The sequence below is a fragment of the Scomber japonicus genome, chromosome 3 (genome assembly GCF_027409825.1).
Source record: "Scomber japonicus isolate fScoJap1 chromosome 3, fScoJap1.pri, whole genome shotgun sequence".
Classification (NCBI taxonomy): domain Eukaryota; kingdom Metazoa; phylum Chordata; class Actinopteri; order Scombriformes; family Scombridae; genus Scomber; species Scomber japonicus.
Window position 1 is genome coordinate 36,246,293 of NC_070580.1, and position 13,365 is coordinate 36,259,657.

General features: G+C 44.3%; 1 protein-coding gene across 1 annotated transcript in view; it reads right to left on the bottom strand.

Annotated features, from left to right (window-relative positions):
* Nucleotides 1-7,605, bottom strand: part of LOC128355403 (dedicator of cytokinesis protein 3-like) — a 268,462-nt gene extending 260,857 nt beyond the window's left edge. Inside the window, exons 1-2 of the mRNA XM_053315642.1 lie at nucleotides 7,581-7,605; nucleotides 6,615-6,698 (exon numbers count right to left, since the gene is read on the bottom strand). Of these exons, the coding sequence (XP_053171617.1) occupies nucleotides 6,615-6,698; nucleotides 7,581-7,605 (109 nt within the window). The remainder of the gene's footprint in view (nucleotides 1-6,614; nucleotides 6,699-7,580) is intronic.
* Between the last annotated feature and the right edge of the window lie 5,760 nt (nucleotides 7,606-13,365).

Here is a 13,365-nt window from a genome sequence, read left to right on the forward strand (position 1 = left end):
CACCTCAATATATAAAAAATTGCTCCTGACATTTCTAACATTATCCTTAAATTCTTCACTTCCACTATCACACTGATGCTGTGTGTGTGTGTGTGTGTGTGGGCCATGTATGTAAATGATTAAGGTGGAACTATAGGGGGTCCTGTCACTTCTCAAATAGGAAATATTAACTGCAGTTGTGGCATTAAAAAAGTCTTAAAATGACAATAATATCATTTATCATAATCATTTCTGGGAGAATATATCATGAGGATTTCTTCAAACTGTGTCAAATATTACCCAATAAAGTCATTTCTAATTCTCTGCAGCCTAAATTACAGAGATTATTATAGATTATTAGATTATTATAGATTATTATAGATTATTATAGATTATTAGATTATAGGCCAACATATTCTCCTCTTACTGAGCTCATACTGCTCTTCACCCAGACAGATTCAGACTTTGACCCTGAGACTGCTGGCTGCTTTATCTCTCCTCAGATAGACAGCTTGGTTGCCATGGAGACTGCTGATGAGTACCAATGATAAAAAAAATATAAAGCTACTGTTAACATGAAGGGACCCAAAACCTTCACTAGGAGCATTTCTCCTGTCTTTGATTGATAACTTATTGGCCAATCAATCAATCAATCAGCTGATGTGAAGTAATGAAGCAGCTTAGCAACGTATTTAGCTTAGCAACATATTTAGCTTAGCAACATATTTAGCTTAGCAACACATTTAGCTTAGCAACACATTTAGCTTAGCAACATATTTAGCTTAGCAACACATTTAGCTTAGCAACACATTTAGCTTAGCAACATATTTAGCTTAGCAACATATTTAGCTTAGCAACACATTTAGCTTAGCAACACATTTAGCTTAGCAACATATTTAGCTTAGCAACACATTTAGCATTTAGCATATTAACTGCATATAACCAGCGCCTATAGCTGTAATCACCCATAAATAAAGTTATAAATAAATCTTTAGTCCTTCTGATCCTTCTCACAGCTCATACTGATCTCTTGCTGTTTTTTTATGTATAATGATTAAAGTCCCAGTGAAGTTTATGGTTTTAGTTCCCTGATTTCACAACATCTGAGGGATCACAGCAACGTATGTATTTATTTTATAAGATCATCAGCTGATATATCAGTATTAGTATTGTTTTGCTCCCTAATATTGGTCCAGTATCTGTCGGATCCTAGACTAAAATATGCTTTTTCATGTATTTGATTTGTGTTAAATGTAACGCTCCTCCCAAACACTGAGGGGTCAAAGGTCAAAGGTTATTAAAGTTCATGGCAGGAATCACAGCTGTGCTCTGATAAACTGTTTGGCTGTATTTGTTTTAATACAGAAAATGGACATAGGTATGAAAATAGATGGAGCGTATATGAAGTATTGGAGAAGACTGAATATCATTTCTGAAGAGTTAAACAATTAGCAGCTAGTAGTAGTTAAAGTGTCGGACTTCACTATAAACAATATTATATAAATGCAGCATGAGACTAAACACAGTCAGCAGGTATTTGTGGGTTGGCCGGGTATTAAAGTTAAAGAATGAGTCGTGGCGGAGTTTAGCTCAGTGGGAAGAGCACCCCCCACATGTGTTGAGGCTACAGTCCTCTCTGCAGGCGACCCCGGTTTGAATCCCGCACCGAGCGGTCCTATCCTGCATGTCATTCCCCCCCCTCTCTGCCTCCTGTTTCCTGTCTCTCTCTACTAACCTGTATAATAAAAGGCAAAAAAGCCCAAAAAATATACTTAAAAAAAGAAAAGTTAAAGGGTGAGTGATTTCCTGATTGATCCTGTTGTTTCCTGAGCATCAATTAAACTTGTCACAGAGGATGAACAACTGCAAAATGAAATACACTGATTTAGAGTTATATGTGTTATTCTGTTATGGTTTATTTTTTGGGTCTCACATCTCAAACATAGCCTCATTTAGTTCCATCGATAGTCCAGAAATTAAAAAATCTATAACAAATTTACAATCAGTCTGAATCAAGGTTATTATAGTTTGGAAATTTTCTTTAGTTTTTTATTTAGTTTTAGTTTTTCAGGTATTAAGAGAAAGCCTTGACTTGTAGAAGCTGAAAAGGATGAAATATGTTTTATCATCAAGTCCTTTTTAATTTCATTCTTTAACCACGAAGCATAGCGGCTGCTGCAGGACAGGAAGTCATGAAGCTGAATTTATCTGCAATTCAGTTTAGTTTAAGTTAGTTTTACATTGTTCATTGTAGTTTTTATTTAGTTTCAGTTTACTAAATTATTTTTTCATTGCCAGTTTTAGTTTTAGTTTTCGTTAACTATAATAACCCTGGACTGAACTGACTGAAACAAACAGTGGAGCTGAAGACTGAACTGTTTCATGTCTTTAAACTATAAATATAAAGAACTATATCCACCATATTAAACCACAGTAGTTTAAATACTAAATAACTCATCTAACCCACATTATAATATAATATCAGCTCATCTCTGAACACTCTGAACACTCTGGTTATTTAATATTTAATTATTATTTACCGACAGCCGGCTCTCTCCTGGACGTCCATAAGAGAAGATCTGTGAGATAATGATCAGCTGTTCGTAGCCGAGTCTCAACCTCATACTTTAAATTGCTGCTACGCCCTCGATCGAAGTCTAACGCTCCCTCATGTGTTACAGCTGTGCTCTGTATTTTAGGAACGTGTGTTGGGGGTTGAGTATCGCTGTCATTAAAGCTGCTGAGTGTCTGTCTGAGGAGGATGAGTCTGCATTAGAGCCAGCAGACACACACACACACACACACACACACACACACACACACACACACACACACACACACACACACACACACACACAGAGAGTCCTAGGTGTTTGATTTATAACTTAGTCAGCATTTCTAAAGACCTTTATTTTGAAGGCCAGGTTCACAGTCAGCAGTAGTGTGTTTATGTGTGTGTGTGTGTGTGTGTGTGTGTGTGTGTGTGTGTGTGTGTGTTTATGTGTGTAATGATTCCTCCTGTTCATACTGACCATTAGACCCTTCATCATGTTTACAGGAAGTGATGGAGGACTAAATCCACAGTCCTCCTTCTGTGGAAACATGGATTTAAAAGTTGATCTGAAGCTAATATTAAGCTTCAGCGTCCAAATGAGTCAAATCAAGTCTTCTATGTTTCAGCGTTACAGTGTTTTTAGTAGCAAAGTCTTTTTGTTACTATACTTCCACCACAGAGAAACAGGAAACACTAAGAGGGAATCTGATGCTAAAAAGTTGTTCAGACACTAACAGACACTGAGAGAGTCTGAACACTGCTGCAGAGACTCTAGTATACAATATAAAAGTGAGTCTCGTCCTTGTTCTGATCATCTGTCACCTCAGATAACCTCTCTCTCTCTCTCTCTCTCTCTCTCTCTCTCTCTCTCTCGCTCAGTCTCTCTCTCTCTCTTCTCTCTCTCTCTCTCTCTCTCTCTCCCCTCCCTCTGTCTCTGTGTCTCTCTCTCTCTCTCTCCGTCTCTTTCTCTCCACTCTCTCTCTCCCTCCCTCCCTCCCTCCCTCTCCGTCTCTCTCTCTCTCTCTGTCTCTCTCTCTCTCTCTGTCTCTCTCTCTCTGTCTCTCTCTCTGTCTCTCTCTCTCTCTCTCGTCTCTCTCTCTTCTCTCTCTGTCTCTCTCTCTCTGTGTCTGTCTCTCTCTCCCTGCTCTTCTCTCTCTCTCTCTCTCTCTCTCTCTCTCCCTCCCTCCCTCTCCGTCTCTCTCTCTCTCTTCCCCCTCTCTCTCCCCCCTGTCTCTCTCTCTCTGTGTCTCTCTCTCTCTCATTAGATGCTGATTGGATGTCATGTAATTAGCTCAGGCCTGAATATGAGTCGATACAAAGAGACAATAGGAGAGAGGAGACAAATGGAAGAAGGGAAAGTGGAAACGAAGGGGACATACAGATGACCCTTTTCCTTATAGAGATACAGATGACCCCCCCCTCCTCCTCCTCCTCTAACAGAAAAGCTCCAATCAGGGTCTGGCAGCAGATCGATGGTCGAGCCCAGCCAGCTGTGACTAATGGAGCACACCCTCACTGATTATCTGCTAAAGAAACATTTCCTGGCTCACGTTGCTCATTTCTGAGAGGAATAACAATGTGAGTAACAACGGCTAATAAGTTGGGCGGTGGTCCAGGTCTCTGGTCCAGGTCTGTGGTCCAGGTCTGTGGTCCAGGTCTGAGGTCCAGGTCTGTGGTGGGTTATTATAACGGGACGGTTGATGTTTTACTTCTCTTTGCTACAGTAGAGGAAGGAAAGGTACCAATGTGTCTAAAATATGTGTTTCAGGTCAGTTTGACCTTTTAGATGAGGTCATTAAAAAGTTAAAGAGACGAGAAAGGAAAAACCTGAAGATATTCCTGATTAAATGTGCTTTATTATAGTTTAGTTTAATTTAGTTTAGTTTAAGTAAGGAAGGACGGATGGACGGACGGACGGACGGACGGACGGGAGGGAGGAAGGAAGGAAGGAAGGAAGGAAGGAAGGACGGACGGACGGGAGGGAGGAAGGAAGGAAGGAAGGACAGACGGACGGGAGGGAGGGAGGAAGGGAGGAAGGAAGGAAGGAAAGAAGGAAGGAAGGACAGAGGGAGGGAGGGAGGGAGGAGGAAAGAAAGAAAGAAAGAAAGAAAGGAAGGAAGGAAAGAAGGAAGGACGGAAGGAAGGAAGGAAGGAAGGAAAGAAGGAAGGAAGGAAGGAAGGACAGAGGGAGGGAGGGAGGGAGGAGGAAAGAAAGAAAGAAAGAAAGAAAGAAAGAAAGAAAGTAAGTAAGTAAGTAAGTAAGGAAGGAAGGAAGGAAGAAAGTAAGGAAGAAAGTAAGGAAGGAAGTAAGGAAGGAAGGAAGCAGTTTCTGACTAAAAAGCTGGAGGTTGAAGCATTTTCTTATAACACTGATCTTTGAATTTATCCCAATGTAACAAACATATTTATTATAATCCGTCCGTATACATAATGCACATATAATAATAATAATAATAATATAAAACATATCTTCTTATACATGGATGGTTGTATTTCCCCCAGAGTACCAGGGTTCTTCTACATAATGTAATGTGATATTAAATCCATATAGTATAATATTTATATGTGTTGATCATCAGGTGAGGAACAGGAAGTCTTCTCTGTTGGTTAAAATGAATAAAACAGTTTATATCTGAGAGATGAAACGAGTGTGTGCAGTTCGGAGGGTTGAACCTTAACGAGTCTGAGATCATCTGAGCTGCTCGGTCACATTAATTAATCATACTCACGTTCACATTATAGTAGTGAGAGAATCTGATTACAGGTTCTCTGGGGCAGGATCTTTTTTTTTTAAGGCTTTTAAGTTTGACATCTTAATGTGGTTAATTCCTACAAGGATACATTTTTAATAAAGCAGGAAGCAGCATCTCATCGCTCTCATTAGTCCGTTATCTGCCTCATGCTCAGCGCTCAGATCATCATCGTTCTGCTGCTGCCTCATATTCTGCTGACCTGCTTAATGTTTGACCATAATCTACCTCTGACTGGAAATGTGACTGTTTGCCCCCTGAAGTCCAGAGTCTGTTAAGGTCCATTTATGCTCAACGTTCAAATACAGACGGAGCCTTCTGTCCATGCTCTGCGTTCACTTCGTCCGTATTTCTCCACGTTTCCATAAAGCTTACGGATACGGACCAAACGGAGCAGTACCACCGGAAACCACGGGGGGGCAGTGTTGCTGTCACTACTCGATACATAGCTACGATGTTACCGTCACTGCTCTCATACTTCCATGCGTCCTTTACGTTGGCATGGATGTTAACCAATACATCCACCAGGGGGGCAGCACCGAGTCAAAAACAAACATGGCGACTGTGGAGGAGATATTGGTTGTGTCCGAAATCACTCACTCATTCACTACTCCCTACTCACTATATAGTGAATTCAATATAGTGGACTATATAGTGGACTCAACGGTGGAACGTCTCGGACACGCTCGGACACTACTCCGCTCGTTGCAATGCATGATGGGATATCTTGCTCCGGTTAGTGACCATCGGATGCTCACTACATTCCGCGGTGGATTGTGGGATAGATTCAGTGCACTATATAGTGAACATTAATAATCACTAAACATTCGGACACCACTACAAAATGGCGTGGTCACTATATAGTGCACTATATAGTGGTTAGGGGGTGATTTCGGACACAGCCATTGATAATGTTCCTCTTGTTCCATAAAAGATAAAAATGATATGTTAAAGTTTCTAACCAACTCTCACAACCTTTCCTCAAAAAGTTCCTCCATTGTTATTTCTTCTTCGTGTCTCACTCAGGCGGGGAGTTCTGGTCCTCTGAAATGAGGCCAACCAGGAAGTAACTTAGAGCTGCATTCTATCAAAAGGCCACCAGGGGGCGACCGTCTCTATACAAGTCAATGGAGAATTCACCAACTTCTCACTTGATTTCTAACCTCAGTAAACATTTTCAAAATGTGTTTATGGTCTCAATCGCTAGTTTAAAGCCTTCTTCAATGCAGTATGATGTTCATTTGGGACATTTTGGCCTCCCTGATTTTATATGTGACGATAAAGCATGGTACAGTCACTCCTGCAGGATGACAGGAAGTTAGAAGTCTTACCTTCACATTTCTCCAGGATCTGAACCGTCTCTCCAACCTCCAGAGCCAAACCCTGAGTCACTGAGCCGCGGAAGTTACAGATCACTGAGGGTCAAAACCAAAGAGAGAGAAACATTAGTGAACATAGTGACAAAAAAGAAGAAACAGAAACAGAGCCAGCAGTGTAATGTTAGCATCAGAGGGGAGTGTACCTATGTTCCCCGGGTCCTAGTTGTGAGAAATTAATGTGTGCTCTGAACGTAACCATGGAAACTTTATCGCTTCATACATTAAAAGTTTAAAAAAAAAAAAAGTTCAATACTCCTCTAGAATAAAGTTTTAACCTTCCTGTCGTCCTCCCGGGTCAAATTGACCCCATCTGTTTTGACTATTCCTTCTTTCCTCCCTTCCTTCCTTCTGGCCTTACTCCCTCCATCCCTCCCTCCCTCCCTCCCTCCCTCCTTCCTTCCTTCCTTCCTGCCTACCTTACTCCTTCCTTTATTCTTCTGTCCTTCTTTCCTTCCTTCCTCCCTTCCTCTTTTCCTTTCTCCCTCGCTCCTTCCTTCTTTGCTCCGTCCTTCCTTCCTTCCTTCCTTTCATCTGTCTGTCCTCCCTCCCTCCTTCTCTCTTTCCTTCCCTCTTTCCTTTCTTCCTCTCTACCTCTTTTCCTTTCTCCCTCTCTCTCTCTCCTTCCCTTCCTTCCTTCTTCCTCCCTTCCTTCCTACCTTCCTTCCTTCCTTGACTCGAGGACAACAGGAGGGTTAAAGGTCTAAGTTTAAGATGTGATTTAAAACACTTTAGTGATGGATGTGTCTGTATAAATGTTTCTGTGTGTCTGCTCTGTCTTTGTTAACTTGCTCTGTCTTTGTTAACTGTCTGTTTGTCCATAAAGAGTCTTTGTGTTTGAAGTCTGAACATGTGGAGGTTACAGCTCTTTATTATCTCATCCAGACAAAGACAACGCTGTCACACTGCTGGAAGACACACTCGTGACCGTCACTGTCTCTGTCATGGAGGCCGCTCGCTCTCTCTCTCTCTCTGTCTGTCTATGTCTCTCTCTCTCCCTCTCTCACTGTCTCTCTCTCTCTCTCTCTCTGCCTATGTGTCTCTCTCTCCCTCTCTCTCCGTCTCTCACTGTCTCTCTCTCTCTCTGTCTGTCTCTCTCTCTCTGTCTGTCTCTCTCTCTCTCTCTCTCTCCCTCTCTCACTGTCTCTCTCTCTCTCTCTCTCTCTCTCTCACTGTCTCTCTCTCTCTCTCTCTCTCTCTCTCTATGTCTCTGTCTCTGTCTCTCTCTCTCTGTCTCTGTCTCTCTCTCTCTCTCTCTCTCTCTCTCCGTCTCTCACTGTCTCTCTCTCTCTCTCTCTCTCTCTCTATGTCTCTGTCTCTGTCTCTGTCTCTCTCTCTCTCTCTCTCTCTCTCTCTCTCTCTCTCTCTCTATGTCTCTGTCTCTGTCTCTCTCTCTCTGTCTATGTCTCTCTCTGTCTCTGTCTCTCACTGTCTCTCTCTCTCTCTCTCTATGTCTCTGTCTCTGTCTCTCTCTCTCTGTCTCTGTCTCTCTCTCTCACTGTCTCTCTCTCTCTCTCTCCGTCTCTCACTGTCTCTCTCTCTCTCTCTATGTCTCTGTCTCTGTCTCTCTGTCTCTGTCTCTGTCTCTGTCTCTCTCTCTCTCTCTCTCTCTCTCTCTCTCTCTCTCTCTCTCTCTCTCTGAGTGAGCGGACGTGTGAGCGTGTGAGAGCGTGTTTGTTGCGAGAGTTTCTTTTCAAATCTCTTTATTTTATGGTTTGTTTTGGGTTTTTTTTCCTTGATTTATCAGTTTATTTCTAGTTTATCTTATTAGTTTTCACTTGGTTGGGGTTTGTGGGGTTTACGGGCTTTGGGGGGGTTTCTGTGGGGAGTGTGGTGGTGAGCATGCCGGCCCAAAACGCCGGCGTGTCTGTTGGCTCCGGCCTGGAGAAGCTGACTCGTCGGCATGCCATCAAGATGGTTCCGACGATCAGCTGCTCGGTGGAGGAGTGCAGTCTGGCGGTAGGTGAGCTGGTCGGGTACGCGAGCGTGAGGTCGGCCTCCCGGATGAATAGTGCGGTGGTGATCTTCCTGGACAGCGTTGAGAAGGTGAACCAGGTGGTAGAGAGCGGGGTTGTGGTTCAAGGGACCTTCATCCCCGTTCTCTCCCTGGTGAGCCCTGCCAGGAAGATCATCATCTCTAATGTCCCTCCGTTCATAAGGAACGAGGTATTGGAGAAGGAGCTGGCCCGACACGGTCAGCTCCTCTCTCCCATTAAGCTGATACCGATGAGCTGTAGATCACCTCACCTGAAGCACGTGGTGTCTTTCAGACGTCAAGTGCTAATGATTATGAGTCCAGAGGAATTAAATCTAGCTCTGAAGTTCAAAATCGAAAACTTTGATTACACTGTCCACGTTACATCTGGAAATATGAAATGTTTTCGATGCGGAACGGAGGGACATCTCATCCGGGAGTGCCCGAGGCGAGACGCTGGGGATCGGCGGGCTTCCGCCGGCGGAGCCGGGCCGGCTTCCGCCGGCGGGGCTCCGGTCTCCGCGGGGGGAGCCGGGCCGGCTCCTGCCGGCGGGGCTCCGGTCTCCGCCGGGGGAGCCGGGCCGGCTCCTGCCGGCGGGGCTCCGGCCTCCGACAGCGTTGCCGGGCTGGCCGCTGCCGTTTCTGCCGGTGGGACGTCGGCCACTGCCGGTGATGCCGCTTTGGTCTCTGGCTGCCTGGTTGAACCGGGGGCCGGACCTGCGGTGCTGCCGGATCCTGTGGTGGAGGTCGCGCCGAGCACTCATTGTCCGGAGCCACAGACGCGGGTCGAAAGGGTCGCAGCTCACAACGTGATGGACACACAGGTGACAAACACACAGGTGGAGGGCACGCGGTGTATGAATAATACAGATAGTGGGGAGATGGAGATAGGAGGGTTGGTGGTAGAGACAGCCAGGGTGGCAGCAGTGTTGGAGGAAGTTGAGGAGGATGATGATGATGGTGTGATTGATGATGAACTGTTAAAACTTGCTTCAAAAAGAAAATTTGTTGAAACTAGACAGAGCCGTAACAAAGCAAAAAAGGCTTCAAAGGACAGGGAACTTTCTCAGTCCCAGGGACAGGAGAGTCTTTTTGACAGTGATGATGAAGAGGAAGACGAGGGTGGAAAAACATGCATTGAGAATGTCCATAGTGCGGCAATTATTAAAAAGTTCCTACAGGATACAAAGGGGGTAAAGGGGGTACAGGTGGAAAATTTTTTCCCTGACCTTGAACTGTTTTTAGAATCTATCCGGTTCTATATAAGAAAGCCGAATGAGCCTGGACAGCCAGGTTTCTCAGATCCAGAGGTTCACAGGCTAAGAAAATGGGTCACTAGGGTCAATCTCCTGCTCACTGATGATGACTAAGTGTGTTTTTTTGTTTTTTCTCAACCTTTTGTTGTTATCATTGTATTGTTTTTACTTCATTTTAACCATGTGCAATTTTAAAATAGGCACATTGAATATAAATGGAGCAAGAAATGATGTCAAGAGAGCCTCTGTCTATAGTTTAATTAATGTTAAAAGATTAGATGTCACTTTTATCCAGGAAACCCACAGCACTGTGGATAATGAAGGGGACTGGAGAAGGGAGTGGAACGGGCAGGTTTATTTTAGCAATAAAAGTAGCAACAGTGGTGGAGTTGGAGTTCTCTTCTCCAGAGGTTTTAACCCAGTATCTGTAGATGTGGAGGACATTATGGCCGGCCATATCTTGAAAATTAACGCCGAGTTTGAAAGAGTCAAAATGGTTTTTGTATGTGTGTATGCTCCATCAGCAGGCACAGAGAGGTTGATTTTTTTAAACATCTTAGATGGTGTAATTCAGAGGTGTAGCAGGGAGGAGTATTTAGTGATTGGGGGTGATTTTAACTGCACTGTAAACCCCATTTTAGATCGAAATCATTCTGAACCCCACGCTGCCTCACAAAAACAGTTAAAGAAGTCAATCGAAACACATGAGCTTTCTGATGTATGGAGAAATTTTAACAGTAATACCCGGCAGTATACCTGGCTCCACTCAAGAGATGGTCTTCTGTCGATGTCCAGGCTCGATAGATTTTACTGTTTTAAACATCATTTAAGTATTTTTAGAAGTTCTGAAATAGTACCAGTTGGTTTTACAGATCATCAGTTAGTTGAGTGTTGTATTTTTATTAACAATGTCAAGTGTAGAAGTGCATATTGGCATTTTAACACAGCACTTTTATCTGACAATGGTTTTAGTAAAGCTTTTACTGTGTTTTGGAATGATTTTAGGAAGACAAAGTCCAGTTTTAATTCGCTGCAGCAGTGGTGGGACATAGGGAAAAGTCAAATCAAATCTCTGTGCTTGCAGTACACTCTCAACGTCTCCAGAGACTTGGCAAGGTCTATCAGAGATCTGGAGAGAGAAATGGTGGAGTTACAAGAGTTAGCAGACTCCACAGGAGAAAGAGGACATGTTGAAGTCTTCAAGGCTAAAAAGCGTATGCTAGCTGACTTACTGGGTGTGCCTGCCAGGGGTGCTGTGGTACGCAGTAGGTTTCAACATGTGGCCATGATGGATGCTCCCTCTCACTTTTTCTTTGGGCTTGAGAGGAAGAATGGGCAGAGAAGGTTGATGCACAGTCTGCTTTCTAGTGATGGACAGCTGCTCCAAGAGACAGCAGCCATCCGTAAGTATGCAACAAGCTTCTATGAAGATCTGTTTAATTGTGAATACACTGAGAAGCCAGATGAGTTGCTGTCTTTCTTGGGTGGTCTGCCACAAGTATCAGCAGAAGCCAATAAATGTCTAGAAGCTGACATCTCTCAGGAAGAGCTCTTAGAGGCGCTGCAGAGCCTGAGGCCTGGAAAAGCGCCAGGCATAGACGGCCTGCCTGCTGACTTCTACAAAGCTTTCTGGTCTGTCTTAGGTGGGGATCTGCTCGATGTGCTCAGGGACAGTCTGCTGAAGGGCAGGCTGCCCCTGAGTTGCAGAAGAGCAGTCCTCACCCTCCTTCCAAAAAACGGTGATCTGCGTAACTTGAAAAACTGGCGACCGGTGGCCCTTCTCTGCACTGACTACAAACTCCTCTCCAAGGTCTTGGCTAATAGGGTTAGGAAAGTGATGGAGCAGCTGATCCATGTAGACCAGACCTACTGCGTACCAGGCAGGCTCATCACAGATAATGTCCATTTAATTCGTGATGTTTTGAACCTCTCAAGTTCATTGGGTACAAAACTGGGTCTGGTTTCTTTAGACCAAGAAAAAGCATTTGATAGGGTTGAACACCACTATCTCTGGCAAACACTGAAGGGTTTTGGGTTCAGCTCAGGTCTTATTGCTAAGATTCAAGCCTTGTATGGAGACGTTGAGAGTGTTTTAAAGATTAACGGTGGTTTGAGTGCTCCTTTTAAAGTAAAGAGAGGTGTCAGGCAGGGTTGTCCTCTTTCAGGGATGTTGTACTCCCTGGCCATTGAGCCTCTCCTCCACAAACTAAGACATGGTCTTTCTGGTTTTAACATTCCAAACGGTAGCTCAGTTTTTAAGTTGTCTGCTTATGCGGATGATTTGATTTTAGCTGTTCAAAATCAGACTGATGTCAACTTTTTAACTACCACTGTTCAGAGTTTTGGTGAAGTTTCTTCAGCCAAAGTTAATTGGAGTAAAAGTGAAGCTCTGAAGGTGGGACACGAGCTGCAGGAGGTCAAACTGCCTGGTGGACTTACCTGGAAGGGAGGGGGGCTAAAGTATCTGGGGGTTTACTTAGGTGGTCCAGATACTGTTAAAAAAAACTGGGACAATGTTTTGGAGAAAGTGGAGGGGAGACTCAGACAGTGGAGGTGGATCTTTCCAAAGATGTCCTTTAGAGGCCGTGTTTTAATCATTAATAATCTTGCTGCGTCTATGTTGTGGCATCGGCTCTCCTGTGTGGACCCTCCTCAGACCCTGCTGGCAAAAATTCAAGCAATTATAGTGGACTGTTTCTGGGACCGTCTCCACTGGGTCCCGCAGAGTGTCCTCTTCCTCCCCAGAGAAGAGGGGGGGCAGGGTCTCGTACATCTGGCCGGCAGGGGGGCTGCTTTCCGGCTACAGTTTATACAGCGGCTGCTGACTGGACCCACGGACCTGGTGTGGAGGTCGGTGGCTCGGGCTGTTATGGCTCAAGGTTGGGGACTGGGACTACAGGAATCCCTTTTTTTAATGGATTTTAGAAGACAGAACCTGGGGACTTTTCCAGAATTTTATCAGAGCCTTTTTAGAACTTGGGGACTTTTTAAAAAGGAGAGGATACGGTCTGGTTCTTCGCTGTTTTGGATTTTAAAGGAACCCATTGTGTTTGGGACTCGCTTTGATGTGAGCAGGACTATGGGACCCTCTGTTGCACAGAAGTTTCTTGCTGCACGCGTCACTTTATTGGGTCAGGTGATGGATCTGTGTGGTCCACACTTGGAGGATGCTGCTGCCCTCTGTGCCGCTGTGGGGGTCACCTCAGTGAGGCTCATCCGGAACATGTTGGGGGTCTGGAGGAACCAGCTCTCCACGGATGAACTGCTTATTGCCTCCCAATCTAACAGTCCAGCTATCAGTGACTCTGAACCTTTTCCTGTAGAGAGTCTGGCTCTGGATTTTAAAGACTGTACCGGGTGGTTTTTAAAGCATGGTGTGTCTGACCTCATACCTCTCTCTACCTCAACAGGGAAAACAATGTACAGAGTCTTGGTGAAAACTTTAAATAAGGAAAAGTTAAAAGGTCGGGCTGAC